At 42.1% G+C, this 18,101-nt stretch overlaps 1 protein-coding gene across 1 annotated transcript; it reads right to left on the reverse strand.

Moving 5' to 3' along the window:
* Positions 1-28: 28 nt before the first annotated feature.
* LOC115553646 (putative helicase mov-10-B.2) lies at positions 29-17,849 on the reverse strand. Its single transcript, XM_030370082.1, has 23 exons — positions 17,539-17,849; positions 17,346-17,448; positions 16,920-17,089; positions 16,603-16,699; positions 16,159-16,300; positions 15,676-15,928; positions 15,403-15,516; positions 14,633-14,825; positions 14,348-14,490; positions 14,044-14,220; positions 8,714-8,826; positions 8,174-8,370; positions 7,901-7,998; positions 7,164-7,261; positions 6,919-7,017; positions 4,326-4,482; positions 4,102-4,219; positions 2,425-2,616; positions 2,239-2,313; positions 2,024-2,149; positions 1,625-1,713; positions 1,306-1,418; positions 29-478 (listed from the first exon to the last, which is right to left on the reverse strand). The coding sequence occupies exons 1-23, from the start codon at positions 17,667-17,669 to the stop codon at positions 408-410; spliced, it is 3,069 nt and encodes a 1,022-aa protein (XP_030225942.1). The 5' UTR covers positions 17,670-17,849; the 3' UTR covers positions 29-407.
* Positions 17,850-18,101: the final 252 nt, after the last annotated feature.

An 18,101-nucleotide genomic window follows, 5' to 3' on the forward strand; every position in this document is an offset into this window, starting at 1 on the left:
ATGGTGACTGTATCAAGACAAGGCTCTCTTTATTTATAACAATATTTTAATTCGTATTAAAGTGCACAGCATTAAGGCACATTTTTCCCTGGGCACTCATTTTTTGCGTGTCCTTTCAAACAAGTAAAATAGAAAACTTCCAAGATCACAGATGAAATGTTTTTACTCTGACAAAATAAAGACAAACGGGTAATTGAAAGACACTACTTCCAGTAGTTTTTTCAGAAGACCTTCAAACCACTATACCAAATCCATCATGTTTTCTGACTTCATCCAAATGATTAGTGATTATTTGAGTCATCACAGTGAGTGAACATAAACATACAGCAGAAGTCCAGCACATGATCCAGAAAACAATGAATTGACCTCCATCCAAACCGAAGGGAGGAAGCGTCCCAGGCCCTTCATCACAGCTCGTTCCTCCACTCTGGGTCCAGCTGCTGCTGAAGGAGGCTTTCTCCGGTCTCTTCTGTCTCCCCTGGTGGGGTTAAGATGACACAAGGAAGAAGGTGAGTGTGGGCGGGAGGAAGAGGTGTTTATTGGTGTGTGCGTGTGTTTTGGGGAGAAGGCTATCTGCAGACTGGGGCGGGGCATGGCTAGATACCAGGAGGCATCAGGCCCGTTCAAGGCCGTAGTCCGGCTGGTACACATCCTGGTTGTTTGATGCCAGCTGGCCAAAATATCAGTCTGCAAACCGTTAATACCCAACTATATCAAACTAATGCCACTAATGTTTCTAACCCAAATATTGAAATATATACTGATATCTTAACAATCTAAAGATTAACATAAAATCAATCCTAAATGATTTAATATAAAAACATTAAAACCAAATTTAACCATCACACCATACCATAAACCTTTTTTGATGCGTCCATTTCTGTTGTAGCACTTACATATAACCTCTCAAACACATCTAACAATTATTTTGTGATACATGGGTATAACTGTCATTATATATGTTTATTTTGACAATATTAAAAAGAGTAAAAGCCACCTGGTGTGAGGACAGAGTCAGGATTTCTGTCCGGTTTTGCTTAGCTATGCTGCTCATATGAATGGCCCGTTCAGCCATTAGCTACAGCCAACACGGCCCCATCCTACTATATAGTTATTTTAATTCAATAACCTTTTCAAAGAGTTTACAGTGAATTCAAATCGATTATATTATTGCAGAACTTGCTCAAGGATGCCTACAGGTAGTCCGTGCACACTGGGGATCAAACCTAGTACTTTCCCGCTTGGGGGAAGCTACCCCAGCTACTGACTGAAACGTGGGGAAACTGATGTTTGTGGGCATAATACCTTTTGGTTCGATGCTTGTCCATAGGGCGGCGAGTCGGGCCACCACATCCTCCTCTTCCTCTGCGTACGAGACACCAGTGTAGCCACCGTTGTCTTTACAGTGCTCGATAAAGCTAGAGATGGAGGAGGAGAAACAGACAGGGGAATAAGTTCCAACAACTACTAGCTTTCATTGAACCCAGCCGCCAAAGGAATGTCAGCAGACAAACATTCCCTTTTTATAGTTCAATTCATACATTTTCTAGGGCTAGTTAGTTTCTGCAGCTCGTATACTCGCTCCTATTGAGGTCCAAACAGGCATTCATAGCAAGACACCCACCTGTTCCAAACCGGGTCTGTACCGAGCACTATGGGGTTTCCCACCATGATCAGCAGGGCTTTGGCACGAGTCACTGCAACATTAAACCTCTGCCAAAGCAACAAACAAAGGATCCAAAGATGACCTTGATGTGTGTGTATGCTTATTTGTGGCACGCCTCTCTACCCGTGTATAACATATACATTCATGAGATTTATTTTGTGCTTTGTTTTAATGGTACATTTAGAATTTCACAACCTGCCACCTTACCATCCAAAAGTTATTTAGGATGGATTATGTTTCATACATTAACATTTATAAAAATTTGTTTGAGCCTGACCAATTGTCAAATCTATCTGCCATTGGCTGATGGCTGGTGTTTATGGCCGTTTGTGTAGGGGCGTTTTTAAGGCTGCACACCTTCTCGTTCTTGACGAAGCCCAGGTCGAACTGCTGGTCGTGGTCTGCGTACTTGGGGCTGCTGCGCACCGTGGACACCAGCATCACCATCCTCTCCTGGCCTTGGAACTCCTCCACAGACCCCACCTGACATCAGACACCACACAATTTAACCAGCCGCTCGGGGAAAAAGCACAATCATCGTTTTGTTATCAGCAAACAATTCTGCCTCCCACCTTCAAGTATTTAGCGAGGTCTGGGTTCTTCAGGTCTTTTTCCAATATCCTGAGGCCCTTGCGGATCTTCAGCACCTGTTATTCAGGGGGAAAGGTTGGTTTTTATTTTCAGTATGCCTTTCACGACACAAATTAAGTAAAAGGTTGGTCTACTTTTTAGCAACAGCGGGTGCATGCCATCGCTACCTGCTTCCTGTAGGGGGCAATGATGCCAATGTCTTTGGGTGAGATTTTGTAAAGGCCCTTCCTCCCATGTCTCTCAAGCAGTTTCTTCACGTATTCCATCAGCTGCTCCACCTCAGCTACGTTGAAGAACGACGGGCTGTTGGCCTCCCGCTCATCCACACCGGTCACACCGTGGAAGATCACTGGGAAGCCCTGTGATGACCCAGTAGAGCGGTGAGAGTGTGTGTTGGTCTGTGTCCAGGGCCGGATTAACAAATCATAGGCCCCTGGGCACAAATGTCTAATTTTAACATATTTGCACTGGGAGGAAATGCCCAAAACAGAATAAAGTGTAAAAAAAATCGGTAGTAATGATTATGCTGGCGCATTGTGCTGTGATCTTTTTTTAATAATAAAAAAAAAAAAGATTTTTTTTTTTCTTTTTTTTTTCTTTTAAGTGTGCCAATGATTATGCTGCCCCGTGCCAGTGGTGGCACGTGTGCCTAGGATCGCCGACCCCTGGTCTATACTTTAGCCCAAACTTAATACGCTCTTTCCCATTTGTTTGCAACTGTTTACATTGTGAGTCCTAACAAGTTCATGTGTTCATTTGTACATTGTGGTTAAGTGTGAATATTGGGATATACCTTTGTTAGAAAGCTATTCAAAAACCTCATTCAGTATTTGAAAGCCTGCCTCAGGTTTTTTCTTTTATGATAATAATATTTGCGATTTGCAGGTAGAAGGTAAGGGTTCATTTCGTCCAAAATATACAATTGATATCCCAGGGATTAAATAAAAATATTTAAGGTTGCGAGATATCAAGCACGTCAACGCATCATTGAGTTAAGGGTAGCTATCACGAAACTGTCCTGGCCAAACATGGGGTGACCTAATTATCCTTCATTCATTTTGCATTTGGATATTAGAACATTATTGGATTATTCTATATTATTCCCATTATACTTTGTTACTTTGACACTTGCCAACCAGTGTGACCGACAGACACAGACTTTAACTAACATATAATAATTTTTATAATAATAATAATAATAATAATAGTAATAATAATATTTATTTGCTGTTCTCCCCATGATATGGTTAGCCATGGTGGGGATCTTACTGTTCAGTCGTGGCCATTGAAATAAGAGGCATGTATGTTTTTAGAAGGGTTAAAGATTAACGTATTCAACAGAATGTTAAAAAAAGGCCAGAAGATGCCAAAATGCCCTACCTGCCAAAATTAACAAGTCGGTGATTTTATCAAGATGAATAGAACAGGTTGCAACATTTTTGGCACATTTTCTAAAACAAACAATTTGCTTTGTGCTGATAGGAAATAAGCATGCTCTCAAAGTATAGAAGCTGTGTGTCTTTAGATACTATCAGGCTACATTGTTGCTCTGCCTTACCCGAGTCGGACCCGGACCTATGAGTGTATCCAAAAGCCACTGGTGTCCACCCAACAATCCTATGTTATATTGTAGTACTGCTTTGTGCGTTATTAAAAAGCCCAGCAGAAAGGAAAAGAGGAAACATTGAGTTGATAAAATTCCACAGCAGTGGTCTCTGAGGCAGGGAAAGATTATTTTGGTTATATGAATTCAAATATTTGTTCCTAAAACCAGAAGTATACTCGTAGCTTGAAACTATGTATTGGGGCCAGCCCAAGTGTGTGTAAACATGTGTGTTCATTACCATCTTGGGAAGGTACTCCCACATACAGAAGGAGTTGCGGAGGGCTTCGTCCGCACACACCTGAAGCTCCCCATGATAGAAGAGGTCGTTGGGGACCTTCAGGATGGCAGGATGAGACCTGAGGAGGAAGGCAACAGTAGAATCAACGGAACAGCCAGGGTCTATCAAACACTAAGGCAACCCGTGAATAACGGTCATTATGGTAGATAATGAACAAGACAAACCTGTAGTTGCACAACAGCTTTGTTACAAAACGGGGGTCGAAAGCCTCCTGCTTGGAGTCGTCATCGCTGACGTCCTCTTCCTCACCTTCATCGTCAAGGTCAATTATCTTCCGGTACACAGGCATGGTGTCCATGAGCCGTTCCAACAGAGACATGCCTGTCGAAAGGAGAATCCAGATTCAATGACACCCCATAACACACACTCACATACAGCGGCCCATAGTTGGTGTGTTTGTGAGGAGAGTCAACTGGTAGGGGGATTTAGGGGGTTGGACTGGGTTCAAACCCCAATGTCCGTGTCTCTATATGGAAATCCTTGAACAAAATACCTAACCCCTATATGGAACTTTAATCATCTATATGAAGCCATAATTATTATTTTTAGCCATAAATTATTTGCATAGATTGCAATCGTCACAGCAGGATGGTAATGCTAACTCATGTGGTGGAAAAGTGAACCGTAATGTTTCTATCAAATTCTATACAGATTACACAAACCTCGTTTATGTAATTTTATATCATTAAAAATAAATGTAACGCATTTGTAAACATTCTCCTCGCACCTAGAGAGATCCCCATTCCTTTCTCTAAGTTAAAGGTGTTATAGTAGTTTGCATTTAGCATTGGCACTGTAGCAACGACGACTGATACTAACGCCAACCTCCTCACTTCTTTCATGTTTAGCTTTCTTTAGCTGTCTTGCAGCCTTGCGGACGTGTCCACTATGGCAAATTAACTTTGTCTCCCCCGCCGTGGTTGATTTCAGGCATGGCCATTCCTACATTCTCCGCATGATCCCTCCCCCCAGCCTTGTCCTATGTTGTTCCTGGCCGCGATGTGAACGTTTCCCTTTAAGAATCATATACACCCATTGTCTCGTTGAATATGCTTGGTAAACTGATGCCTGCATCTTCCCATGATCATGCTGTTTATCACCTCAATGCAGGGCTCCAGAATAACTTTTTTCAGTAGGAGCCCTGTGGCCCCTAACTGAAAATTTTAGGGGCACAGTGCACACACCGTAAATCAACATGCCAATGTGATTCTCGCTTTTTTTCACTGTATTACTAATAAGTATTTTGCTAATAGATTTCAAGTGTCACATTTTATTTGGATTCTCATCAATACCAACTGTTTCCACGTGTGCACGCATTCGGTCGACGAGCACGGAAGCTTCACGAGAGTGCGCCCGCTTGTCGTGCCGCTTGACAGGACGCTGAGCCTCCTCTCTGCCCGCTCGCCTCTCCATTGAGAATGCAGCAAGCGCGACAAACGCCTCCCGGGTGAAAAGCCCTTTTTGGCACATAAAGTACCCGCGGGTACCCGACAGGTTGCACAGCAATCTAAAGCACAAGGCCAAACACCACTGTTAGTGTAATTCCCCGGCGTTCCATCTAATGTGTCTAATTTTTCCTTTTCCCTTCCCCGTTTAACGTGTAAAAATAAAAAATAAAAATCTGGTTGCGCATGTGCGACCAATTTCAGTCGCACACTCTCACATTTTTGTCACAAAATGCGACCATTTGGTCGCAGTCTGGAGCCCTACAATGTAGGCCAACAACTTGAGCTAGTGGACTCCAGCCTCTCCGCATTCTTCCTTCTCCACCTCAACCAGACACAGCTGTGGATCATCTCAACAACTCCTGCTTATCAACTCCGGCCCTCTCAACCATTCGTCGCCAAATCGTAAAACAGTCCAGCTATGTTAGTAGCGTTCCTGGTCTCTATGTGTCTTTGTCCTAATATTCAATATTGTCGGGTTTTAAACCTTTACTCCTGGTTTCCACACCGGCCCGGCTGGTATCCCGTATCGACCAGCCGCTGCTCATTCCCAGCAAATAAATATTTGAACTTTACAACCGTCGTCTGTTCTCGTGTTGTTGGGCTTCCCCACCCTCGGACCGTAACAATGATAAAGTAAAGGATGCTTCCTTATTGCCATTCCAATCTCAACTGTCCTTCACCCAAATGTTTTAGATAACACGCAACACTATGCTCTCGGTAGTCCAACACAAAGAATTCTCCTCTCTCCAGCTCTCACTGACGTTTTCCCCATTCTCTACCTGCAAGAACTGTACCCATGAGCAGGACTACTCATTATCAGGACTTGGCCTGATTCAATAACAAACAGACCTCGATCAAGCTGAGGGAAAAATAAAGCTATATTTCAGGATCCTTATTGTTAGAATATGATCGAAGCCTCTCAATAGCAATAACTAGTACTGTTAGAGGACGTCCATTAACAGGGCGCTGCATCCTCGAAGGATTACATTGCAGCCCGTTTTTGCAGACTATGGCTGCAGCTTCCCAATTTAATACTGGACCAATTTCAAAAATCTTTGTCGGAATTAGTCTCTCGACCCATAACTATCGGAGAAGAAGGCAGAGTTTTCCTTTAGGCATGTGCTCTTTAATGCTTTTGGGGTGTTGGGTGCTGCAGGACACATGTTCATTGTTGACTAAAGGGAAGAATCAATGAATTATGAATGAATTATTTATAGCGGTGAATGAAAACACATTTTAGTTTGGAAAAAACTGTGCACCTAGTTGCACATTTATCTACGGTGTGTGTTTCTGTTGTGCACACACTTACTCATGCCGTTGTTCTGAACCAGGGGGGATCTGAGAATGGGTCCCAGTTGCTTGGGGTCTCCTGCGAGGACCACCTGACCAGACTCTGGCTGGACGAGGCCTTTGTTCAAAGGAATCAAATATCAATGATGATCAATAAATGACAAACACTATTATCCAAAGCATCTGAGGATGACGTATGGCTAATACATGGATATGCACCAATACCACATTAAAATAACACACACATAGAGGGACAGTCTGTACCTGCCAGCGGGATTATGCATTCAGTCTCAACAGCATGTCCTGCCTCGTCAACAAACACATGGCTGAAATGTCCGGGAGGGATTCCCCCTGTAACGAGCCTAACAGATAAAACACAAACTTGATTCATAACATACTCTTGGTTATTTTCCAAGAAGGCAACCCCTTTAACTTTTCGAACATGATTCTTAAGATACACTTGATTAATTGCATATTTCTTTCAGTGAAAGTGCCTTTTCAGTAAGAGTGTAGTTGACATTAGAGGGCTTAGGATGTGGATTCATACTGGCTGCAATTGCAAACGGTAGAAAATGAAGTATTAGCTATTCATACACTTAATGTGGTTATTGTGGTGGTTATGTATTATTATCATTTTTGATTGGTAACGCCCAAAGCTCAGCCTGTGACTGGTCAAAAGTGTCTATGTATCCACGGTTAGGTGTACGGCAGAATAATGGGTAAATCAAAATATTTAACTTCAGGGCCAAGGTGTTCTCAGGTCGGTATGAACCTAGAGGACATAGCTAGTTGTGTCAAGGGCTATTGCTCAAAATTGTGCGGATAGATAATTTGCCCTTGTTGTCAGTGTGTGCTGTGAATACCATAAGAGGCTGCGAGCAGCTTTATTTACATTTTCCGTTTTATATTATTAGTCATAGCAGTAGTAGTAGTGGTGGCAGTAGTAGTAGTGGTGGTATAGCAGCAATAGTAGTAGTTATTCAGTATTGAGTGTTAGCTACCTTCCAGCGGTGCACAGGGTTGTAACAATGATGGTGTAGTTTAGCAGGTCCTCTTTCGAGGGGTACATATACACATCTCCTGTGCGGTTAGAGCAGGCCTGGGAACACATACATGTGCAACAAGTTATACAGTCGCACTCCTCTACACATGACAGCCAGGCTCAGTTAATACAAGTGATGCACTGTGAGGACAGCTGACAATGAATGCAATAAGCCAGTAGAGTAGCACTTGATTTCAGTCATTGAATGTGGAAATATGCATTTGATTCTGACCCTCAGTTCATTAGGAATTTTCCTAGCATCCCAGCTGCTGGCATACATGCGGTACACCTTCCGCTCTTCCACGTGCTCCAGGATCTTCTTACAGAGCAGGTCAGAGGCGCTGTTAGAGGGGGCACAGGCCAGGATGTGGCACAATTTCTGGGTCTTCTCGATCTGCTTAATGGCTTCCACCACAGTGACCGTTTTGCCTGCACATAAAACACTGTGTTCAGGGGAGAGTTGCGGCTATTTGGTAATCTACAACACGTTCTCAAAATACCAGTCGTCATACAGTATACAATAGACCATGATGATTATGTGGTCAAATATTGTTACTCCTATGAAATAGAAATGATGTGTTGAATGTCTAGAATAAAAAAACAGACAAAGACAAAGATATTGTAGTGAATCCCTCTGTGTTGGACTTGCATCTTGGGAGAACTACATGTGCTGTCGGACTGAGATTCCTATATTGTGGAATATAAAGTCAAAGAAAACAAGGGCACGGAAAACGCAGAGCAGCAGACCCTGAAGGCGGCACACGGCACGCACCTGTACCGGGCGGTCCGAACACCAAGTAGGGGGCAGGTTTGGAGGAGCCAGCCACGATGTGCTGGACGGCCTTGTACTGCTCCGGGTTCCCCTCCAGCTTTCGGTCAAACAGCCTGGAGCCAGGGCAAGCAATGATGGAGGAGGTGGTTCAAAGGGTTGAGTATATGAGAAGGTAGTAAGTTGTTAATAATATAGTATTCTAACAATGTTATATACGATTCTGCTTTCGTAGTGTCGATGCACTCTTCAGTATACTGACAGATCTACCAGTAAAACATGTCTTCATGATGTGGCGTTCATAGCTTACAACTGTTTAACGTTCACAAATTACCGCTGTTGAATATTCAAAGGTTAACACCATTTAACCTCCATAGCTTACCACTGTTTAACCCCAACAGGTTAACACTATTTAACCTCCATATGTTACAAGTGTTTAACATTCACAGGTTAACACTGTTTAACCTCCATATGTTACAAGTGTTTAACATTCACAGGTTAACACTGTTTAACCTCCATATGTTACAAGTGTTTAACATTCAGGTTAACACTGTTTAACCGCCATATGTTACAACTGTTTAACATTCACAGGTTAACACTGTTTAACCTCCATATGTTACAAGTGTTTAACATTCACAGGTTAACACTGTTTAACCTCCATATGTTACAAGTGTTTAACATTCACAGGTTAACACTGTTTAACCTCCATGTTACAAGTGTTTAACATTCACAGGTTAACACTGTTTAACCTCCATATGTTACAACTGTTTAACCTCCATATGTTACAACTGTTTAATATTCACAGGTTAACACTTTTTAACCTCAACAGGTTACCACTGTTTAATCTCAATAGGATACCACTGTTTGACCTCCACAGGTAAACACTGTTTAACATTCACAGGTAACCACTGTTTAACACTCACAGGTTACCACTGTTTAACCTCCATAGGTTGCCCCTGTTTAACGTCTATAGGTTAACACTGTTTAAATTCCATAGGTTACCACAGTTTAACCACTAGTTACCACTGTTTAACATCCATAGTTTATAATAACAGTTCATTCATAGGTACCCATTGGCGTAACATTCATATGTTTTTATTTAAAAATAAACCATGCGTAGGATGGGACATTGTGGATTCTTGCTCTCCTACGTTGGATTCAAGCTGAACCCAAATTCTTATTAAACTGCTTGAAGAGCAAATCTACTTGCCACTGCGACTTAATAATGCTTCAGCTTAGCAAACAAGGTGCTACATTGCTTAAGCGGAGGTGATGTAAACATGATAAAAGAAATATTTTGATTATTTTTTGATTAAGCTACAAAGATCAAAGTTAGGTATAATTCAAGGATGATTGGGTTAAGTTTAGGTTATGTTGAGGTTTAAATTAGTGTGTATGTTGCCAGCTGTATCTGTTAATTCTCCCCTACAGGTATAAACTTGTAGCTCATGTTGCGAGAGAATGGCACAAGACAAAAGAGAAACTGACTTACGAGGTAAATGAGCTACTCCCATCACGATTTTCCACATTAATTGAAGAAACATGAAAATGGTGGCATTAAATTTGCATCAGTGTCTATGATGCCCAGCCCACGCCAGACCACTGTACTATTGCCACGTCATGGCCAAAGGCTGATAACAACCGAGCAAAGGGCGCCCCAGCCCCCCCCCCCCCCCCCCCCGCCTTGTATGGATAGTAGTCCTGAATATTACTGAGACAAAAAAAGGTTAAGCCGTAGACACATTATAAAGGAAGTTTTGCATAAACTGCGGAACCCAAGGCTGCCTACTTCAAAACATGGCAACTTTTGCATTCTTGTTGTGACTACTAAGAGAGTAAACAAAGGGAAACTTAGACACACTGCTAACCTAACAAACCTCATACCCATCCCTCTAAACCAAAATCAACCTTAAAGCCTTAAATGATTTTATTACCACTTCTAAACTTGATTTTATGTTTTTTACTGAAACAAAATAACATTGCAACCGTTCTTATCGAGACGGCTCCTCCCAGCTACAACTTTTTTGATGTATGTATGTATATCTGGAAAAAGAGGTGCTATTATATAAAAAAAAAATGATGTCAGGGGAAACATATATTGGTGATTTTACATCATTTGAATACCTTTGTGCTGTATTCAAATGATCACCCAGAGTTCTCCATTTAATTATTTACAGGCCACCAACATATTCTGTAAATTTTTCAATGATTAACAGAATTATTGTTCATAATCTCCACAGATTTTGAATGTCTAGCTATAACTGGTGACTTTAAATTTCATACTTTGTGATTTGAATGACAAGGGTGCAAAGGCTACTAATTGTAAGAGGCACACTCTAGACCTGATTATCACAAACGGTCTCAATGTTTCAGATATATTGGTGACTGATCCTTCATTGTCGGACCACATCTGTGTTTTCTTTAATATATATATTATTCACAATCACGACATACAGACTATATCAAATAATGTCGAAAAACAGTGTATCAATGAACATTCTAAAGTACTTTTAAAAAGGGCCATCTCCTTGCTACCACCTCTCAACACATGTTGTGCTGTTGATCTTGTAGAAAGCTTTAATTTGATTTAGTTTTAGATGTCCTTGCACCTTATAAGGTTTAAAAGATATCTGGGAAGCAAAAGGCACCCTGGAGAAAAGCTGCTTTTGTAGTAGCCCAGAAAAGAGAATGCAGGAAGGTTGAATCCAACTGGCGTAAAAAAACAACAACTTCATCTTCACCATGACATCTATAAAGAGAGCCTCCGTGCCTGCAATTTAGACTTCCCTATTTGCAACTGACAGCCTGACCAACCCCCCAACACAAATTCTACCTGATCTCCATTCCAAGCAGAAATACTATGAGTTTGCAGGCATCAGACTCACCATCAATATCCATCGAAATCTCGAAAAGTAACGTGGCAAGGATGACATGCTTTAATGTCAAAGACTCTAAAACACTTGAGGAAACAGAAACACACTAAAGCATCCACCTTTTGCGTTGATGCCTTGCCAACCAACCTCTTTAAGAATGTTTTTGACTGACTAGCAATAGACTTACTGTAAATAGTGAACAGCTCTCTCTAATCAGGCATTTCCCCAAAGCCTAAAAACAACTACAGAGCAATATCAAATCTACCCTTCCTAAGTAAAATCATTAAGAAAGATAACCTAATCCCCAGCAATTTAATCACTTCCTGGCTTCAACTGGCTGCTATGACATCTTCCAATCATGATTCCGAAGAAGTGTAAGAAGTGTATCATCATCAACTTGCATTCAGCCAATGAATCGATTTTCTCAGCGCTATGTAAACTCGGAGGATAGAGTTGTCCAATTGAGGATCATAGTCGAACTATGGCTTTAATCGGATTAAGCCGTGCTTGTAAACGTACTGACTGAGACCGCCCTTCTTAAAGTTGTAAACGACATACGTTTTAACACAAACACAAAATCTCAATACTAATGCTATAGAACTTAGTGCTGCATTCAACACTAGATCATACAATACTTTTGGATGGGTTAGAAAACTGGGAAGGGCTTTCAGTCATAGTCTTTAATTGGTTTAGGACCTACCTACAAGATAGGAACTATTTTGTTTTCATTTACAACTTTGTATAAGAACCAACCAACGTGACATGTGGCGTCCAACAAGGGCCGATCTTAGGACGCTCCTATTCAACATCTAAATGCATACTATCTACAACATACTAGGGCAAACCATGCAAATTACTAATATTGACCATTATTGCTATGCCAATGACATGATAATCGATGTAGCTCCATCAACAAATGACTATCTGCCCATAGATCTGCTGTGCATGTGCATTGAGCAAGTCAAAGACTGGATGTGCCAAAATGTGCTTAAATGAGGACAAAACTGAGACATTCTATTTGGTGCTCAAATGTAAAAAGGCTTAAAATAACCAAACACCTTCCCTCTCTCTCCCTCACAATCAAAGCCAGAAATCTAGGAGTTATCATGGATTTAGATTTACATTTCAACAGTCACATTCAAATCAGTTACAATATCGGCCTATTATCATCTTAAAAACGTAGCAAGACTTATGCCGCTTTTCCACTGCATGGTACCAGCTCGACACGACTCGACTCGACTCGACTCAGCTCGCATTTTTTGCGTTTCCACCGCGAAAACATGGTATCTGGTACCTGAAGTGGCTGCTTTTTCTAGTACCGCCTCGCTCTAGGTTCCAAGCGGCTGAGCCGATGCTAAAAGGTGACGTCGGCAGACGGCCGGCCACTGATTGGCCAGAGAGTGTGCGAAGTCACGAGAGCGACATGGCAACCATGCTGGTAACAGCTATAGCAGCGCCGCAGCCAACATATTCCACTTCTTCAACTTCTTCAACACGCCAGCTAATAATAGTAATGTTTTCGATGTCCTCCATTGTTGTTATGTGGGTTCTGTCCATGTGTGGGTTGTGTAGGTGTTGTTTGCGTCGTGTACAAAAATACGTCACGGCCCTTTCGCGCAGCCGACCCCGCCCACGTCCCGGAGGTACTATTTGCGGTGGAAAACGACCCGTGCTGCTACCGTGTCGAGTCGTGTCGAGTCGAGTCGAGTCGAGTCGAGCTACATGTGCGGTGGAAAAGCGGTATTAGAGGGCTCATGTCCACTCAAGACTTACAAAAACTTGTGCATGCCTTTATCACTAGTAAGCTTCATTACTGCAATGGTCTCCTCACCAGTCTTACAAAAAAACCTCTAAAGCAACTAAAGCTTGTTCAGAATGCTGCTACTAGATTTCTTACAAAGACTAGAAAATCTGAACAAATTACACAAATTCTTAAATCGATACATTGGCTCCCTGTGCGTCAGAGAATTTACTTCAAAATCGTGATGCTTACCTATACATACCAACATGGTTTAGGGCCAAAGTATATAACTGATATGCTTCCACTGCATAAGCCTGCTAGACAACTAAGATCTTCTGAGGCAGATCTGTTAATTATCCCCAGAATCAACACAAAACTTGGGAAAGCAAGATTTAGTTGCACTTTTAACTTTTGCAGTTTTTCTACAATGCATTTTTTTTACTTTGCCTTTATTTTCTTTTATCTATTTTCTAAAAAAATTTTTTTTTAATTTTTATGTGTCTTTATACGTTTTTATGTGAAACACTATGAGTCTGCCTCGTGTATGAAAAGTGCTATATAAATAAAGATGCCTTGCCTTGCGTTGCCTAGAACACATTACTGCATTCACTGTCCAAGTAAGATGCTTGGGCAAAAAAATATTTGCTCAACCTCAACCAGTCTGAATCCGCTCCCACATGTACTGTCAGTGAAGAAGACCCCTTTGAGCCAGTGCCCACCTGAGTGAGGGTAGTTTTGGGTCGGTCTCCAGAGGAGGAAGCCCGTTGGGGAATAACACCCCTCTCAGCCCGTGCTTCTTCGCCATCTCTGCGGCCCGGTGCTGCAGACGCATGGGCAAGCGGTTCACCGTGAACTCAACGCTGAACCGCATGCCGTCTATGAAGCCATCCACTAACCTGTAGTCACGGACAGACACCATAAAGGGAAACTGTTGTGATTACGTGAGCGTAGGGGGACCATCGTGAAGTCAGGCCTAATGCATCTGTGACATCATTTACGTTTTAGACCTTCGGACTATCTTACTTTGAGTTGAAGTCCAGTGTCACTTCATCCAGATTCACTGCATGAACGTAGCCACGATACTTCACCCTGGTTTCCCCTATTGGGCACACCAGGATATTGTCCCCCCTCAGAACAGAAGGACGGTTCTCCGCCACGCCGGGAACCTGAAGATGACAGCAGGAGTAAAGATATCAGCAAGCCTAGTTAACAACAATGAGTTCATGAGTCAGTAATTAAGCGAGTGAGTGAGTGCATGGCCCGCTCTGAGGTAAGATGAGGCACTGTGTGGGAGGTGTGGGTCTCCACCTGCAGCACCAGGAGCTTCTTATTGCCTGGGTCCTTAGACATGGTGGCGTATTCGGTGTCTTTGTTGGGGATGTTGTAGCGCTTGATGTCATTCAGCATCTGAAGCTCCTCGAGATAGAGCAGCAGCTCGAACCTCTCACAGTAGTTCTCCATGGTCAGGGGGCTGTCCAGCAGAGCTTTCCTACCTTGTGTGCTGCATATATACACACAATGTGAATTGGTTATGTTAGAAATAGCCTTCATGAAATATGAAAATGTTTCTCTGGTGGAAATATTATTAACCTCAAACTATAATTAGTGCTTAAATTTAGACCTAAACCGGTTGTATAAAGTGGTGCTGCTTTTGGTGGAGCCAACGCCTACTATCTGACTTGTGTCCTTGACTCATAGTTTCACAAATACAATCACAAGACTCCTTAAGGAGGGAGCCAGATCAATTAAACACATTGCTAGTGAGTCTCTTTATCTTGTAGGTACGTTTTATTATTATATGGGTATCACAAAACAATACTTATAAAACTAATTAACGATGACAATGAAGTATTGCCATTATTTATTATATTATATTTAGCTATATTATCATCTAACCATATTTATAGCATTTGAACATGAACGCTTTGTCTCTTTTGTCTTTCACTGAAGAACATACTTTGTGTAATTAATGGCACAAATCAAACGGGATAAAAAATAAAACAATTCTCGCTGTTGAATCCTCCAGGTTCCAAGGGGGGTGCGGAAGGGGATGTACTGAGGCTCTATGGAACACATACCTTGGATCCATCCTAATATCAGGGTTCTTAAGCGAGTCGATGAGCTTGTTCATATATTGTGGAACTTTGTAGTTATTCAGCTCAATCTCCATAATAAGACGCATCACGGACTCCCTGGTTTTGAAAATTAAAAAATGAAAATGAAAATTGAAAAATGTTAAACAAGTGTTACCAATCACTTTTATAAACAATCACTTTATTGTGATCAAGCTCTCACAAACCCAAATCCATGAAACAATATGTTGCACAAATGGTTTGTGGTAGTCGTTGTACCTTTCAGGGGGCTGTCCATCCACGATAGGGCAGGACTCTGAGTATGGCAGAGCAGAGATGGCGGAGAATCTGTAGGGCGCCACGGGGGCCAGCTCTTTGCCCAAAGAAGTGACCCGTTGCACTTCGATGTATCGCACAATGTGGAAAGCGACAGAAGAGGGCAGCGGGTCGGGTTTGAACTCAAAGGCCAGCGTTGCAGGGTAGAAACCCACCAAGCTCGTTTGGAACAGCACTTGGATCTCATAGCTGTCCCCTGTAGATGCAAACAGGCATGAACACAATTTCAGTGCTAATAATAATGCCTATTTTACTGTTACGTCCGTGTGGAGGGGAGAAATACTCTAATCCTTTACATCAGTAAACAAATGGTCAAATGTAAGAACCAATCTAAGTATCCACCCATTACATTTTTTTTGCTTTGTTTTGCATGTTAGCCGCCTCAAACCACTTTATTCTTGCACCACGTATTAATTGTGGTCTTGCCTGGTGCTAGTGCCAGCGGGTGAGCACGGGTCACTTTCTGCTCGTCCTCCAGGGTGAAGTCCTGGAGCCAGTTCAGCAGGGTGTAGTAGGTGAAGTGGACCACCGATGTCCCCGCGTTCCTCACGCACAGACGCACAACATGCTGTCAGGAGGAAACAGAGGTGTAATAATCGTACCTGATCATTGCCCTGTGTTAGCTTATTGAATGTTGTTGACACAAGATAGTGTCGGACAGTGTAGGATAACGTTATCAGCATAGAAGGAAACATAAGTTAATCAAATGTAGGACATAAAATGGTATCTTGTATTTGTTCACAGCAGCATAACCTGTAATCTATGCATTGCATGACACTCATTGAAGTAGAGGGCAGGAGTGTTATCCTGCATGTTGAAGTGTGTGTCACAAGAAGCAACATTTGCATTTAAGTTTTGAATCCTTAATACCTTGTTATCATCCTCCACGCACAAGCAAATCTTCCTGTCTGCGCCTTCGTGCTCTGAGCTGATGAAGACACCATTCTTATCAGAGACGAACTGGGTCCTTTGGGTGTCAGAGGAGGATGAACACAGTGTTAGTGAGGAGTACTGCGACAATGTGCTGACTTGTTTGATGCTGTACACATCCTTAATGCAATGCAATACTAGTCATATGAATAACATGTAGTACTAGTGTAGGGGGTAAATATTCCAAATACATACATAATGTATGTACCTGCTGTTTTTTTTACAGAGACAAAAAGACCACCACAAAAGGTTCTTACTTGTCTCTAGTGAGTTTAACCATGAGAAGGCTGGCCAGCTTTCTCCGGGACCTTGTCCCAGCTGGGGGGCACGGGGACGACCTCGATGGACAGGGACTGGAGGTCCCATTCCGGGACGACACCGGCTGCCTCATCCGAGAGGAATTATGCCACTGATCCCGAGTTTGGGACTACAGGAAGTGTTTTTTTATGAGACATAGTAGTGGAGGACCTTTCACTGAGTTTAAGACATTACAATATATGCATCAAAGCATAGCACTAATTTATTGAGCAAGCTGATTATCTCTGTTATCTGAGGAGGGCAGAATAATGTACAGTATATGATAATAACATCAGACCCTGCTGGTCGGACAATAGCAGAGCACATAAGTACAGTGATTATTAACTTCCTGCTTTTACTTGGAGAAACGCAAAGGCATATCTCACCTTTGAGTCGAAGCAAACCTTTCCACGGCAGATGGTGGCTTTGCGGGTGACTTTTAGAGCATAAAGCAGCGTGCTGAAGTTCGGACCCTTAATGCATTCATTCCTGAAATTACACCGATATATATTTATTTATTATGGCATTGCTATTTTTTTAATGTTCAACGAATAGGTCTGGGCTATAAAGATAACTCACCTGTATCTGAACTCGCTGTTATAGATGAGTTTTAGTTGAAGTCTGTCATCAAGCTTGGCTCGCTCCGTCTCTTTTAAATATTCACGAAAGTCTAGTCCAAATACGACGGATTGAGATATGGTAATCTTCATCGTAACGGTCTGTTAAACCTGCTGTTAACAGAATAACTGCCGAGACAATTTGAGCGGTAATGATCTAGGTACTAGGTTTTTATCCTTCCACATTGATGATGGGCGGTTTCTTCTTCGGAAGAAACATACAGACAATAATGGCTAAGCTGCTTTGGAGGAAACGAAACTTACATTAGGGTAAGTGTGGGCGTGTCTGACAGCTCACAGTCATGCGCCTTCATGAGTGTACTACAATCCTGAAAACAATATCTAGTCATTGGGCGTTTATGAGTGCAATTATGGAAAAGATTACAATCACAATGCGGATAATGGATATGACCCGGATTCGTTTTCCTCTCTGAATGCTCATGTGTTTGACATACATGTGGACAAGTATGTCAAAACATTTATGACAAGCAAGATTGTTTTATTGTATTTAGGCCCACTAACATA

Source organism: Gadus morhua, chromosome 1, assembly GCF_902167405.1.
Source record: "Gadus morhua chromosome 1, gadMor3.0, whole genome shotgun sequence".
NCBI classification, from domain to species: domain Eukaryota; kingdom Metazoa; phylum Chordata; class Actinopteri; order Gadiformes; family Gadidae; genus Gadus; species Gadus morhua.

Coding starts and splice junctions, on each gene's coding strand:
- LOC115553646 (XM_030370082.1), bottom strand. CDS start 17,669: ATGAAGATTACCATATCTCAATCCGTCGTATTTGGACTAGACTTTCGT. Junction 4,483..6,918: donor GGTTCAGAACAACGGCATGA/GTAAGTGTGTGC, acceptor TCCTTTCGACAG/GCATGTCTCTGTTGGAACGG. Junction 1,419..1,624: donor ACAGACCCGGTTTGGAACAG/GTGGGTGTCTTG, acceptor CTCCATCTCTAG/CTTTATCGAGCACTGTAAAG.